At 36.8% G+C, this 16,620-nt stretch overlaps 1 protein-coding gene across 2 annotated transcripts in view; it reads left to right on the top strand.

The window, feature by feature from the left end:
* Nucleotides 1-16,356, top strand: part of LOC117572229 (uncharacterized) — an 82,067-nt gene extending 65,711 nt beyond the window's left edge. For both annotated transcript variants that reach the window (XM_034254907.2, XM_034254908.2), the window contains exons 5-8: nucleotides 14,429-14,591; nucleotides 14,678-14,991; nucleotides 15,061-15,264; nucleotides 15,332-16,356. In XM_034254907.2, coding sequence (XP_034110798.1) covers nucleotides 14,429-14,591; nucleotides 14,678-14,991; nucleotides 15,061-15,264; nucleotides 15,332-15,589 — 939 coding nt within the window. In that variant the 3' untranslated portion in view covers nucleotides 15,590-16,356. The remainder of the gene's footprint in view (nucleotides 1-14,428; nucleotides 14,592-14,677; nucleotides 14,992-15,060; nucleotides 15,265-15,331) is intronic.
* The last annotated feature ends 264 nt before the right edge of the window (nucleotides 16,357-16,620 follow it).

Raw genomic sequence — 16,620 nt, 5'->3', positions numbered from 1 at the left:
GCAAAGCAACGGCAGGCGGCAAACAACATCCATTCAAATTAAATGCGTTACGTGATTTTGAGCCAAATTTAACGTGTGGAAAATTGACAATTCCGATTTGAGTTTTGCCTTGTTTCAAGCTACCCCTTCCTCCCTTTTTCCCCTCTCGTTCTCTCTTTGTTTGTGCTCACCCTTAGCTCAGCTCATTTGGTATGCAAATCTGTTGGCCATAATGAATTGTTTTTATTTTTATTTGCCATTTGCCTAAGCAAATTGAATTCGTTTCGTTGGTATTCGAGCAACTAGCAGAGAAATGTATCTCTGCATCTATGGCACTCGAATTGTATCTGCTTGGTCTGCTTGTTTGCTTGTCTGCGGCTTGCCACATCGGAAGTGCTATTTGGTTATTGCAACGGATGCGCCGCATGAACATGCTACTGCTGCTGCTGCTGCTGCTGCATGGGGCAGTCTAAACAGCCAAAACGGGGCAACAGCAACCACTCAACCAACCACAGGAGTCGATTGCAACTGAATTCTCAGAGTGCCGCCGCTGGCTCAGTTAGTTTGGTCCTTTCGTAATTGCCGGTCAGCTTAGATGGACCAATTGGGGCTGGTTCACTCTCTTTCTCCCTCTGCATTTCTATCTCTTTCCCTTGCTGTTTGTGTGTAATCGCTCGCTTAGAACAGTCCATAATTGCCCCAAATGTTACATAAAGACAATCGCAGAGCTAGCAACGGGGTTTCGAACTGCAATTAACATAGATTGCAGCGCTAAGAGCATTTGATTTAGTAAACTCTTTGTTGATTTTATTGATTGATAACAGCAGTCAAAGAAATAACAAAAGTGTACTGCAAAGAACATGATTTACTTTTGACCAAATTGAACTTTATCTTTATCTTGTTTTTACTTAATGTGTATTTATTCTTAACAAATTAAGTTTAGAATTACATACTTTCTTTACTCCTTAAATTTATACATGAATATTATTATATTTTTGCATTACTTAAATTGTTTCTTCGTGTAGAACTATGTTCACTTATTCTATTGACCATCTTTTGCGTCTTGCCTTAAATGCATCTCCCAAGCATCTTTAGTATCAGCATTGAATCAATTTGCGTCAAATATTTCTTTTTTGGATATACAAAGAAATAATAATGGAATAAATTTTGCTAAAATGTAAATTTGTATTTTCTTATCGAATAACTACGATTTAAAGAATAGGAATTCGTTTTTATATAAATTGCTCTAATTCTATCATTATTTTGATCATAGGCAACATTTATTCTTATTTTCACTAAACTCAAGCAACAAAAACTGATGTGCAAGAACAGTTTTTCATCTTTCAGTTAATGTCAGACATTTATTTTTCGGCTCCCATTACTTTAAAGACAAGGACTTACTTTTGACAATACTAAAATTTACATTAATGTTATTTTTACTTATTATTTATTTTCTGATGATATCGATAGCTAATTACCTATCGACTTGGTAATGCCAACAAATAGGATCTATCGACTCCTCCGCTGTTACATACACACAAGTTTTTATATAGTTGCTTAAAATCACAGGCTTTTACATAACTCTTTGATTTAATTATATAATTTCCTTTTAAGCAACATTTGTTCTTACTTTAAATTAAACTCGTAAGTAACTTTAACAGCAGTTGCATGTCCCATTTATTCTTTCTATTTCTATCAGACACTTTTCTCTTGGCTACTCGGTCAGTAACTTTAAAAAAAAAAGTTCGCAACTCTCGTATGCAGTTAAAAACTGCCCTCGTTGGTCGGCTGACAGTTGTTGCTGCTTAATAAGTTTTCATGTACTTATTGTCAGCTGAAAGAGTTGTCGAGTTTTTGCTCTTTGAGCAAATAATTAAACTGTCCAACTTGTTGTTGTCTTCTTCTTTTTTTATCTCGAACTCGAACACTACTCAAAACAGCAGACAGTGGCACAATTGTTGTTGTTGATGCTGTTGCTGCCTCAACGCGAATGCCACTCATAAATTGCAACTTCAAATGGCATAGAGCAAAATCCTTGAAGTAGAACTTCTTTTTCTACTTTTTAGCGGCATGTCTGAGACTTGCTCGCAAATGCATATTCTTTTCATATTTGATGACATGCCGAGTTAGGGGAAGTGGATGTGGAAGTGGTAGTGGAAGGCATTTGGGAATTCTAGAAACCGAAACAAGTTGCAAACAAGCACAAACTTTGCTTTAACAAAATTTTTGTGTGAATGCGAATTGCAGCAGAAACGCAATAAACTTTGCAGTTGGCTGCCAAAGTGCTAGGCTGACTATAGAGAGTGGGATGGCAGAAGGGAGAAGGGGGAAAACGGGGGTGGCAGCCACAACTGGGTATTTTTGGTATTTATAGCTGCAACAGCCGAAAAAGTTTTTAGTTCCAAAACGCGGCAAAGTTTCGACAAAAGCAAAATACGAGCGAGTTATCAGCGCGGGGGCGCAGCAGAGCAGCAGTCAGAGGAAGTTGGTGCTAGAGAGAGGAATGACATGTGCAAATAGACAACAAACTCACACATACACAGCTCGACACTCCCACACATCCGACCACAAATACTCATCTACTTTTGCAGACCGCACAACAATCGCGTTATAGATACAAGCATTTATGTGTGTATCATTTACGCACGTCAAACATTTGACTTTGGCTCCTCTTGCAACACTTTTTCAACTTGCCACAAATTGAAAAAGTTTCACACACTGCTTGCCGCTGCTAGTATTTGTCATGCTCATATATAGTATACATATGTACTCCATATACTTTTACTTCAGTCTGTTGTAAAGTAACACAACGAAGAACGTGAAGGAAGTGCTTAGGTGTGTCTGACATATCGACACACAAATACTCTACTAGATTGACGTACTAAGTGCCCCTTTATACTTTTGTTGTGAAAGTAAGAGCAACAAAAATGCTACAATATAAATAATATAATAATAAAATATGTGTATTTTGATTAACTTGCAATATAAATCATATTATGGCTCGGCAAATATGCTTTAAACTTTGCAGTTGCAATATGCATAGATTCATAGAAATGAAATATGTATATTTTATTATGTTTTCCATATGAATCATATTTTAATTAGAGCAATTCGTTATTCCCAAATGAGCATATTTATTTTGAAATTAATAAACTTTGCGTGAAAGCAATTATTATGCAAGTGTGCAATATTTTGACATTTTATATGAAATTGCTAAAATATTTAGGCAATTAATAATATTGTAAAATCAAATCGTGACATAATTAGGTAGTTATGACATATCACTACACAAATGCTCCAAATTGTTAGAAGAACTAACTGCTTTAAAAGCTAATTTAGTATCAAGAGTAGCTGAAATTATTAGAAAATATGTTTGAAATACGTTGTTATGTAAATAATACATAATAATAATACATTGTAAAGAAATATATACGTATATTTTAATGAAGCTTCAATATAATATTATATTGGTGCAAATATATCATAAATATGTTTCAATATAAATAATGAAATATATACGAGTATATTTTATAGTAATTATGTTACAATTTATCATATTATATTTTAATTGATTTCATTTTGACTATTCTCACATGAACATATTTAAGTTGAATTAAATTAATTTTGCATTAGGGCAAAACTTATTTAATAGTTCGACAGTTATGTACGCAGATATTAATATAGTTTGGACAGCTATGTTATGTTGTGCTGAAAATGTAAAGTAAATGAAAGTAAAGCAATGTAATGAAAGTAAAATAAATTCCGAAAATAATAGTAAAGTTTATTAGACAGTTTACAAGTTTTGACGCGCCACAACTTTAACAACCGCTTAAGAATTATAAAAAGTATTTAAATCTCAATCAATGGAACAATAAAATTGTAGAAATTTAGCTTAGCTTTCTAATAAACTTAAGGCAAATGCGCTTCTACAATTTAAAAATTTTTAATTACATAACCACAAAAGTAGTGAAAGTTTCTGCTGCAGCCAATTGCAAATTGCTTTGTCATCCAAGCCACATTATCTCTGGCTGAGCTCAAAGCCCTACTTTGCGAGATATATACTATTCCCTCCCACCCCACTCCCCTTTCATAACCTAGCACACAATTCCCAGAGCAGCAGCACCAACGAATGAACGAACGAACTTTGACAATGGTGCGCCAAAAAGTATGCAATGGCATTTGACGCACAGCATGTCACGCGTCAAAGCACTTGGGTGTGTGTGTAGAGAGAGATGGAGCATAGGGAGGAGGGAGCAGAGGTCAGCTGGTGGCGTTATTCAATAAGGTTATTTGATATTTTGCAGCAATTGCATTTACGTCATGCTCGCACAATATGTCAAACATTGCGAGCGAACGCTTTGGAAAATTGTAGAGGGAAAAACGCGGGCAAAATGCTGCCAAATTGCATTTACACACATTTTGCACACTTTACACCTTCTACACATAGACACGTAGCTGCAGGCAACTTCAGCTGCTGCTGTTGTGTATTATTTTTCACCTGCAAGTGTGTGTGTATTTCATTTTTATTTGGTTTTTCTTTTTGCGATATTCTGCATTTCACTCACGCTTCAATTCCAGCTACAAAGTTCAGTTTTATTATTAAATTCGCGCAAAGTTTTTGAAAAATGCAATATGCATTCACATACTGAAGCAGGTGTGTGTGTTTGTGTATATGTGTGTGCAGTGTCATCACAATTAAAACGCATTTAAAATGTTAATTCATTTAGCAAGCAAAACGCGAAACGCGCGCAGCTTAAATTAAATTTTGCACTCAGCAAAGTTAAATTGCGCAGTGCAACTTTTGACTTCAGCTTCCCAAGCTATGTTGCATATTAAATTGTCTGCCTCGATATCAAATTGAGAATGTTGCAAACGAAATTCCTTGACTTTCAAGTGCTTTAAGCAGTTTCCACTGACTAATTTAATCACTTTTGAAAAGTCTTTTGGGATATGTCATAAAATAAGTGGGTTGTAAATTTTATACAATTTGTTTCATCCTTCATTAAAAATTGTTGTTCGTATTCCATCTAAATGTCACTAACTTATAAATTCACTTAAAAAGGTTGCGTCTAATTTTGAATTCTTAAAAAGTAAATACTCTACACATATAAAAAATTACTCCTAAATTCTAGAAAACAATTGTTTAAATTAAATTACTAAAAATAAAATTTAAAATTGGTACAAATTAAATTCAAATCCAAGTGTTAAACTTTAAACGTATTTCGAATACCAACTTAGTGAACTTAAAAGTTGTTTATTTTAAAGTCGTTTAAGCGTGGCCTTCAAACAACTTTAAAAATGTTCTGCAGATATAAAAAGCACATAAAATGTGAAAAGAAACTGCCTTAAATCGACTCAAGCACGACGTTTGCAGAGTATCTTCAAGTCGCATGCGCTAAATTGCTTGCTTTGTGAAGTGAACATAAGCATTTTCCTTGATGTCACGAAGATTGCGTTAGACTGCGAAAGCGTGTGTGTGTGTGTGTGTGCGTGAGAATGTGGGTGTGTTTGTGTCTGTGAGAGTATGTGTGTGAGTGTGTGTACATTCAAAGGCGGAAGCAAGCATTTGGCAACACGCAGCGCGTCAACGACGTTGACTAGATGACTTTTGACTTTTTGGTGCTGCTGGTTGCAAGTGCAATTGCCACAAGCAATATGTCGACACACTTGCCACACACCCCCCACACATTCCACACCAGTTCTCATCTTGCATAAAGCTGTCGTAACATGTGTTTTGAGGGCAGCGAGCACTTGGGGGCAACATTTATCTTCTCAATTGCATAATTCTAAAGCAGCTGCTCCTCGGACAATTGCAACTCAATTGCAAGTTTTCTCGGTTGAATTTGCATTTGACAATTGCAATTGCAATTATTTAATATTTGTTACAAATTGTTTGTTTTACATTTTTATGGCATAGCTTTCGATTGGGGGCAGCGTCTAGACAGGATGCAGCCTCCAAGCGGAAATTAATGACTGCCAACAGTCCGCACTCAAGCGAGGCTAAATGAAATGAAAGCTTTCCAAATAACTAGCTACATTTCTGCCTGACGACCAGTTAGTCCGGTCTTTTACAATGGGCAAAGGATACGTAGGGGAAACTCTCTACTTAGACTCTTTTTAATGAAAGCTAGTTCAGGGGTGGAACTGAAGATACCCTTTGTTTGAAAACGAATATTGTTGCACTTTTCGATTATAACAAGTAAGGAGTAAAATTGTACCTAATAAATGTCTATAGCATCTCAATTTAAAACAATTTTTAAACTCAGATTGTTATAAATAACAACTTACTGCTTTAAATGCTTTTGGAGTATTTCTAAATTATCTCAACTTAAAACTATTTTGTAGCCCCGTTTGATTAATTATGATTATGAAACAAATTGTTCCTCAAGTTTGGCTTTTAGAATTTCTACAACATTTCAATTTGAAACAAATTTTAAGCTTCTCAACAACCTTCCAGCTTTGATTTTGTTACTCTAATTTTCACTCGACTTTTTCAAAATAATATTTTCAACAATAGCTCTTCAGCGATTGTCCACTTCAAGCCAATGTGTCAATCTATATTCCGAATAGTCTCTCACAGAGACAGAACTTTAAGACCTACTCAGAAATATACCCTTTTCTTCTTGCTCTGCATTTTTGTGCAGGGTATGCGAATTGCTTTCATCTTGTTTCCTTGTATTTCTTTCATTTCAGTTCGAGTGCTTTAGAATAAATCAGCTCGGAACATTTTCTGCATAATTTGAATGAAACTTCGACGGGGGGAGGGGCGGTGTTGTAGTCAAAGAATTCAAGAGGAAGTGAGCGGGAAAGCCGCTTAAAAATGTATCTGGCAGATACATTTATTCAGCCAGATAGATGCTGGACAAATAGTCGCGATGAGATCCGATGCGAATCGATTGAGTTTCGAAGCTTTGAGCTGCAATTTAAATTCAATTTTACACAAATATAAACAAACGAATGGAAATGCGTTCGAGTGGCAAGGGAGGGGGGAAGCAGGAATCCTTTTCAACGTCGTCTCTTTATGATGATATTTCACCTTTTCCCTCTGTCGAGTTGAGTTGTGAATTGAAGTTTTTTGTGTGATGCTCGAAATGCATTTTAAACGGCCATCTCGCAAGTTGTTGCTGTTCAATTGTGCCGGCGGCATCATTAAATTTGCAATGTTTGCGGCTTGCGGCATGTTGAATGTGGCATGTGGCATGTGGCATGCATCAGGTAGAGCTTTGTTTTATGGTACACATGAGGAAAGACTCGAGTTTGTGACAACATTGTTTTATTTTTGTTATGGCTGCTCGCTTTCAATCAGAGAGCTTTCACAACAATTGCAACGTTGACAACGACAACGAGAACAGCAACAGCAACGGGAAAGGCAACGGGAACAGCTAAGAGGATTCCATCTAATATCCTGCGAGGGAGTGAACAATGTTGTCCCGACAGTTGCAGCCTGTGTCTCCCACAAGTCCATCACCCGCTTTCAGACGCAAAGTCAGTCCGAATCCCTGTTGTTCCTGTCGCTTATTGGATTGACTTAAACCCACCAAAGGCATGGGAGTAACGGGAGAAAGCCGCAGAGTGTGAGCAAAAAAAGGCGTAGCTAAAGCGAGAAAGAAGAACCTATTGAGAGAGAGAGAGAGAGAGAGAGACAGAGAGTTGTAAAGAGCAGACACAGCTCTGGACTCTGTGTGAGAAATACAAATAATAAAATGTAATAACTGTAGTATGAACTAGGATATTGAAAGAGAGGCTCTTAGCAGTAGGAGTTGAATGCAATAGAGAGCCAAAGAGGCTGTAAACGAGTAGCAGACAACTGGAAAGAGTAAAAAGCAGTTGTAATAGAGCCAAACAGGAGTAAATTGAGACAGCTATTGAAAGCATTAGTAACTAATAGCAGCACAAATTGATAATATAAAGTTGCATTAGCTAGAAGAAGAATTAAGTAGATGGGCAGAGCTTTACTTCAACGTGTTTTAAAAGAAGAACAAAAAAGAGTTTATATCAATTCGATCTTTTCCACTTAAAACAGATTGACTTGACGAAAAAAAAAACATAATATACATAGATAATATAGAATTGAAGCATTTTTTCTATATTTAAATACTGATAAGTAAAAATGTTTATATCAGTACTATTATTAATAAGTACAATAAATTGAAGTTAAACTACTCGAAACACTAGCAGAAAAGTGATACTGTTGTAAGAATATCTGTAATAAAACTAATACAAGCAGTAGAAAAACAAGTAAGAAAGCTACAGTCGAGTGTGCTCGACTGTGAGATACCCGCTACCCATTTTGAATAAAAGCAATATATTTTGCGGTATTATTCTCAAAACAACATATCAATTATACTACAAAAATACTAAAAATATATTTTGGGGTTTAATTATTAAAATATACCAAATATGCTAAAAATACTAAAAATATACCAAATTGTATATTTCGTATATCGATATAGTACCGCATTCAAAATATACCATAGACGGCACAATATACCAGATTGTCGGCCAAAGCAAATTAGACCCCTAGTAAGTAGGCGTTTTTGCCCATACGAAAGTATTTCTTTAATAACTTACACAATTTTTATCTGATCGCAAGCAAATTTTCAGGAATCATAAATACTATAGTCATTATTGTATATACCAAAAATACCAATTCTAGCTTTACAATTACGCTTGTAATTCGATTTTTTTGATTTGCGGGGGCGGAAGTGGGCGTGGCAAAAATTTGAAACAAACTTGATCTGCGTGCAAACATAACAAATGTCTCTGAGATCTAGGTGTTCATACGGACAGACATACAGACGGACAGACGGACATGGCTATATCGTCTCGGCTGTTGATGCTGATCAAGAATATATATACTTTATGGGGTCGGAGATGCTTCCTTCTACATTTCCTGCCGGCACAAAGTTATAATACCCTTCTACCCTATGGGTAGCGGGTATAATTACTCTGAAGTAAGCATACATCTTATAATAACATAGTTATAGCACTATAATAGAATATAAAGTGTAGTTGGGATTAAGTTATAAGCAGTGGTCGTAAAATCATCCTTGCCAAAGAGAATAACAAAATTTTGTAAAGCTTGCACACACACACATATACACAAAGTGCGACTGTCAAATCAAAGTCGATTAAGCAATTGCGAATCACTTGCAAATTGCATTAATTAAATCAAACTGCAGCATTTTTAATGCGCATTAAATGTTTATGATGAACCAGAGGGGATGATGAACCAACGAACGTAAGGGAAATGTTAACGTGACGTTTACGTAATGATTGCCATAAATTTGCATTTATAGCGCGTTGGCGAGGCAATTCATTTAGTGGCCGTGGTCATAGAGAACAACGGATACAACGAGATCTCGTCATGGGGATAAAGATGGTGGTGGCAAGGTGGCAAGATTCTGTTGATGCTGCGACTGTGACTGCGACTGCGATGTCCTGTCATCCTGTCAGCTGAGAGAACAGCAGAGTGAGCGTTGAGTCTATTAATTAAAGTGTCGTTGCTAATGAGTTAGATTAAAGCGCACGGCACACAGCGCACAGGACACTGACCAGCTATAGTCGAGTTGTGCTGTGTGCGTAATTGGCTGCAGGATAATATCGACTCGAAGCACACACACATGTCTGCTTGTGCTCGTGTGCGCGAAATTGGGCCAGCATTCATTATGCTTTTTATGCACGACAGACGACGACAAGGTCCTTTAATACCTGCCCAGCTTAATGTCCTGCAATTACTAGCAGCAGCCACAGAGCACAGAGACAACAACAGCTGCAGCATTTGTTTGTGCTCAGTTGCGATTTGACTCGTTAACTGCGTCCAAATTGTCCCCGGAAAGTATGCAACAATAAATTTGTTTATGATTGCGGCTAATTTCAACTTTTATTTGCACATTTTTACTTTATGATCGAAATGTCTGCGTCAATCAGGCTTAGCAGACATCAGCACATAAACGCCAACTTGCAACAGCTTTGTAAAACATTTCTAACTGCTAGGGAAAGAGTGTCAAGTATTTAAAGAGAAGGCTTTGGGCTTAAAGGGAATTCCACGAATTTAATTTGAGAGCTAGACGTGCTGTTTAATGTGAAGCATTGCGTTTACATTTAAATACTGAAGAGTAAAGAATTTTAAGAAGTTGCTTAAACAGATATTCAAACGATGCTTTAACATTACTTTTGAACACTGAACAAAAGTGACTTTAAATACTTAATGAATTTTGCATATGTAGTAATTTTCGATTTTATACATATATATTAACTTAAAGGGAATTATATCAGTCGAATTTAATTTGAATTTACTGTACATTTATTTATTTACATGTTAATTATTATACAAAATAATATTATAACTAAAAGAAGGGAGTGCTAGCTACTAAGGCCATTGACTCATTTACTATACATTTAAATACTGATAAGTAATGAAATCTAGACGGATAATCAAAAGATGTTTTAACACCACTTTTGAACACTGAACAAAGTTGTCTTAAAATTCTTACAGAATAATATGTTATTTTCTAAATTTATTCATATTGATCTAACAAAAATATCATGAGTTTATGGATTTTACGTTACGAATTTAATTTGAGAGCTGACTTGCTGTTTAAATTAAAGCATTTCTAATATATTTAAATACTTATTTGGCAAGAAATTCGAGAGGTTTAAAGAGCTCAGATGTTTTAATATCCTCAAAAATCGATGCTTTGATCGATATGTAAAAGATCCATAGGCAACAATGTTTATGTTGCAATATTTAAAATTATATACAATGTGAATTCATTGGCAATAAACGAGCTTTATTTGGTTTCAAGAGATTGTCTATATGCTTTATACATATTTATAAAGCTTAATATACTGTTCAAATAGAACAATTTCTTAACAAATAAGCTTTTAGATCTCAGATTTTTAGCAAAGAACGTTTATAATGTGCTTTCATTTCATGTAATGTTTGTAAATTACACGCTTAGTAATCGTAAAGAAAATATTGTTTTAAAATTGGGTTTTTTTCCAGCTCTAATGATTGATGTGTTATTGAGCAGCTTTTTAAGCAAATGTCATTGGCACTTAGGACTTTTCGTTTTCGTCTTTTTTTTTTTTTGGCCTATAGCAATAAATGGCGTACGAGAATATATTAAATGTTTGTTGCTGTTGCTGCTGGTGTGGCGCAAATGGAATGAAAGCGTTAACAAATGTTGTTTTATTGCTAACAATGTCGTGTGTCATAAAATGGCATCAGAACAGACGCGCAAACAGCGCAACCAACAGTGATAAACAGCCCAATACGAGAGCTTTCAAAGAGGGCGGGGGCGGGGCAGGGCGTTCATCGAGGTTGACTCTTAAATAAAGCACATATATCAGCGTTTCATAGTCACAGTTACACACGTACACTCACACACACACACACACTCAAACATTTCGTCTGCTGCTGTTCAGGCTGATAAAAAAATGTTTCAACATGTATGTAAATGGCAACTTTGTCAATTTTTATTTGTTTATTTCGTTTGCAACTCCCACTTGGTTCAGTCGCTACTCAATCTCTCTCTCGCTCTCTCTCGCTTTCTCTCCCACTTCATCGCTCTTTCCTCTGGTTGCCATTTTATAGATATTGTGAGCACTTTCCGCCTTCAATTTTTTGCTGCCTGCCCCGTAAAGTGCTTTATGTGGCACAGCCGGAAATTTACCAAGTGCCGTTATTAATACTAATATTTTTATATATCTCACTTTGTCCCTACCCCTACGTGTGTGTGTGTGTGCTCTGTGGCATTTGACTTTTAATGGGCCACACAATTGAGCGCTTAAAAACGTAAAACTGAAAAACTGTTGACATGACGAAAGGTTGCCAAGCGAGTGCCGAAAGCTTTTGTAAATTAATACAATTTGACTTTTGTTTCACTGTATGTATGTGTGTGTGTGAGTCGCTATGTGTGTGAGTGCGACCTCTAATGAGCTTAGCTGAATTTCATTTGTGTTCTAGTTGCGGTTACAAAATACGCCACCAATTAAATTTATGAATTCCCTCAAACTTTTCTAATTTGCTCTGAACTCGTCTGCAATTTTGATTTAATTAAATTTTAAATCATGCTTTTATTTATGCTCTTCAATGCTATTGCTATTGGCAATTATATTAATTGCATATTGAATTAAATGTAATGTTGTAAAATAAATACATTGAGAATTTTAGTGTTGAATATTGCAGTTATAGATGTTTGGAATATGATTAGAAATAGAATATTATTTGTGGTTCCTAGCCTTGACTTTCAAAGTTTAACAAACTTTATAATAACTCAATCTGCATATTTTGAGTTGAAGACTTTTAAGTTAGTACTCTAAAGAAATTCATTGTCATATAGCAAGAATTCCCTTAAAATACAATGCTGGAAATTTGCTTAAATTGTTCAATGTATAATAATAATAAACTGTTATTTTTTGTATACTTTATTTAATCAAACATTTTTCATTTGTGTTGGTATTTTAATATTTCAAAATACGTGCGGAATGTGAATATCAATAGAAGATGTTTTGTTTTTATTTTATCTTCAAAGTTTTAATAAACTTTTCACCAACTAATTCTATATATTTTTCTCTTAAAGTTATTATTGCATATATGTGATAGAATGAAAATATATTGAAATGTTCGAATCGAAGGTTGTATTGTTAAATATTTAAAAATAATATTAAACATAATTTTCAACCAACTTTCGAACTCAATATTTATTTTTTACATGCAATATATGTATATTTAAAGTTATCATCGCAATGCGCAAATCCTCCACACTAAAAGCTAAGCTTCAGCACTTTATTTTATTAAAATAAATCTGCTTTTCTACGAGCAGCTATTGCTTAAATTAAGCTCCACTTTGAGTCTTTTTCAAAGCTGATTCAGCTCCACTTGCCTGGCATTGTTTTAATGTCGAAAAGCTACGTGAAAACTTAACCTCCATTATTCGCTATATAAATTGGAGGACACTGATGCAGCTGCTCCTGGCCGCAGGCCACTAAATTGTGGCAACAGCTGCTGGCTGCAGTCTTTGTTGCTGTTGCTGTTCCTATCGCTGCCTTTGCCGTTGCATATTCATTTAAGAAAGCTTTGTGCAGCTTATACCACGGCTGTGGCTGCCTCTGCCACTGCTGTTGCAGTTGCTGTGGCTATGAGTGAGCGAGAGAGAGGGGAGATGAATGCCACTCTGTGCGCTCTGACTGATGGCCAGGTAAGCCCGTTGCAAGCGTCAAGCTGCCGGCGGATTAAGTAAAATATGCAGCAAACGGGATTGCAGTTGATGGACGCGATTAAAAATATGATGCAGACACAAATTGCAAAGGCGGGCTTTCGTAAATCTGCCGTTTTGCCTGCATAATGAAACAAAATGTCAATGCGGCAAATTCAAACGGGAAGATTTCCATCATTACGCAGTTGCCGAACATTAAATTGTCGCCGCAATTTTTGCATTTAATATTAATTATTAAAGACCAAACTGAAAACTTTGCAAAGTGACAAAAGCGGCTTAAAGAGCACGAACCACAACAAAAAATTGTATTTTTCTTTGCTCCTCTGCCTATTAAGGATTAATTTGGCGACTGAACAAAAACTTTTTTGCTTTGTGCCTGCCCAACAAACTGTGCTACAATTTTGACTGACCCTGACTTTAATTCATTAGACTAAAAACAGCAGCTTGACCTATAGAGAAAAAGTGGCTTCAAAAAAGAAAAAAAGTTGAAAATATGTTAAGGTATAAAACACTTTATGCTATATCTAGGTATGTAGGTAGCAGCAGCATTTGGCAGCTCTTCCGCTTCCATTTCCATTTCCGTTTCCGCTTGCAATTTCATTACTTTAATGCGCACCAAGTGAAAGCGGAGGCCGAGCAAAAATACATATCGGACATGGCAGCAGGCCGAACGAAGAAGACCGGGGCAAAAGTTTTTAAATCTTTATTTATACAGCTTCCGCAGAGCATTTTGTCGCTTTGCCTGAAACTTTGTGGTTGTCACCGAATGTGTGTGTATACGGTGTGTGCGAGTGTGTGTGGGGGGTGCTTAAAAATGAAATAATTTTGACAGCCACACTTCTGTGGCTGCTGCTCTGGCTCCAACTCCTGCTGCAGCATTTACAAAATGCCTTGACAAAAGTTTTGCCCAAGGGTCGTCACACACACTCCATGCTGCATTAAGGGATGTGATAGGAAGGGGAGGGGATGAGGAGCATTCTATTGGTTGCCATGGCAAGCTAATGGAATTGAGAGGCAAACCCAGCACCAAACTCTGCTTGAGTCGAGCTCAAAGCGGATTATGTGGCGCAACTTGCCAAATTGTTTAGTTGTTTTGTTAAAAACTTTTGCATCCTCTACTCGCCAACTATCTGCCTTCCTTCCTTCCGTCCTTCCACTCTCGTTCCCTTCTCTCTTATCTCTAAACGTATTAACTCGTATTCACATTTCCCCCTTTCCGCTTTCAGTGCATGCGCGCCTATGTGGAGTTTGAGATAACCGAAGGCGCCTACGAGATCTCCTGCCCGGATGCCAAGTGTCCAGCCCAAGGCGCCATTTCGCTGCCCGAAATTGCGAATCTAACCACAACGAATCTGCTGAAGAAGCATCATCGTTATCGCTTGAATCGAGGTACGTGTTGTCGTCACCTGCTAATCTCTCTCGCCTAATCGAATCACATTTATCACACTTTGTTTGCCTTTCGTTCGCTCACACAGAAATCGAATTGGACAAGACGCGCACCTGGTGCCCACGTGCGGGCTGCGAGACAATTTGCATGGTGGGTGCCCCAGCTCCATTTACAGCTGCAACCGCAGCAGCAGCCGCAGCAGCAGCTACTTCTCCTGCTTCCGCGCCAGCTGCTATGGTTGGCAATGGAACTGGCTCGATTTGCCAAATGGATGAATCGCCCTCGACATCGCAGAGCTATACACCGCAGTTAGAGGGCGTCAATACGCCCAGCGTCTTGCTCTCCATATCCGTGCACTGTCCGTCGTGTAAGGATGAGTTCTGTGCGCTCTGCAAGAAGGCGGTAAGTTTTAACCTTGCTTGTGAGTCAACAAATGTATTGAATTCGCGTCTGGTCTCGTCTCGTTTGCAGTATCATCCAAACATTAGCTGCGAGGAATTCGGACGACGCCTGATTGCCGATGGACAGGATGATATTGGCATACCGTTCGATAATGAGCTCATCAAATGCTGCCCCATGTGCGCGGTGCCCATTGAGAAGGACGAGGGCTGCGCTCAGATGATGTGCAAGCGTTGCAAGCACGTCTTCTGCTGGTATTGCCTGGCCAGTCTCGATGTGAGTGTGCTCTCTGTACCCACTCTTCCACTTACTTATCCCATCTCTCTCGTATTTCCATCCACAGGATGACTTTCTACTGCGGCATTACGACAAGGGGCCATGCAAGAATAAATTGGGTCATTCACGTGCCTCCGTTGTGTGGCATCGTGCTCAAGTTATTGGCATATTTGCTGGCTTTGGCATTTTATTATTGGTGGCATCACCGTTGCTGCTGCTTGCGGCGCCGTGCATTATTTGCTGCAAGTGTCGCGGCTGCAGCGGCTCCAAGATTGATGAGGTCGATGCCGAACTGGAGGAGGAGGTCACCGCATTGCAGGGCTAGCTCGCTAACCAATTTTAATACTGTGTCCCTCATCCACCTCACTTGACTACATCGCCGCAGCTCCCCTGACGAGTTATTTGAAATGTTTTTTTTTTGTTTTGTTTGTATCTGCTCTACGACAGCAAAACTATTGTTAATGACGAACCGTTTTAAATTGATTATACATATATTTTAATTGTATGCATTGTATAGTATGTGTTAACTAAATTGTGATATTTACAGTGATTCGATATACAAATCGAATCGAAAATTTGTTGAACCTATACAGAGAAAAAGCGCGCCTTTGATTCTTTTATAATTTTTAGGTTTTCGTGTCGATTTCTTCTTTTTAATATACGTATATTCGTATCTGTACCCGTATCTGTATTCGTATCTCTATCTATATCTGTATCTGTATATGTAAAAATCAATAATACATACATATATGTTTATTGTTTTATGTTCTTCTTTTCCACATTCAACAAGATTGTATAAATTATGTAAGCCCAAGCAACATTGTAGCCAGTAAGTTAGCCTAAATTTACTAGCCCACTCTAGCATTTTAAGTATATAACTAAATATATATTTCTCATAATTCAAAATGTGCTGCTTTAATATCAAAACACATCCACAACCACACATACACACACCTTTTTCTGAAGTATTACGGAATGCAACTGCTACTAACGAATCCAACTAAACTGTTAAATGATTTCAAATGTTTGTGCAACTGCTTGGAAATGCTTTTAACTACTTATATACATACACAGACACAACACACATGAATACGCAATTATTGCAAGAATATATATACATAACAAATAAAAAAAATACTGCTGAAAACAAATGTACGTACATCTAAGAAAAGGTTTTGATCGATGTAAATTATTTAAATATTTAATGCATATAATCATATTAAAAAAATATATATATTAAATATATTAATGTGCGTGTATATTAAAAACAATATTTAAATTCTACTCTTAATGTGAAAATTAACGCGTATGCTGTTTGAAATAAAATGTTTAAAATGAATATTCAGTTACATGTTA

Source organism: Drosophila albomicans, chromosome 3 (genome assembly GCF_009650485.2).
Source record: "Drosophila albomicans strain 15112-1751.03 chromosome 3, ASM965048v2, whole genome shotgun sequence".
In the NCBI taxonomy this organism is placed as follows: Eukaryota; Metazoa; Arthropoda; class Insecta; order Diptera; family Drosophilidae; genus Drosophila; species Drosophila albomicans.
This window is presented reverse-complemented; position numbering and strand designations above follow the sequence as displayed.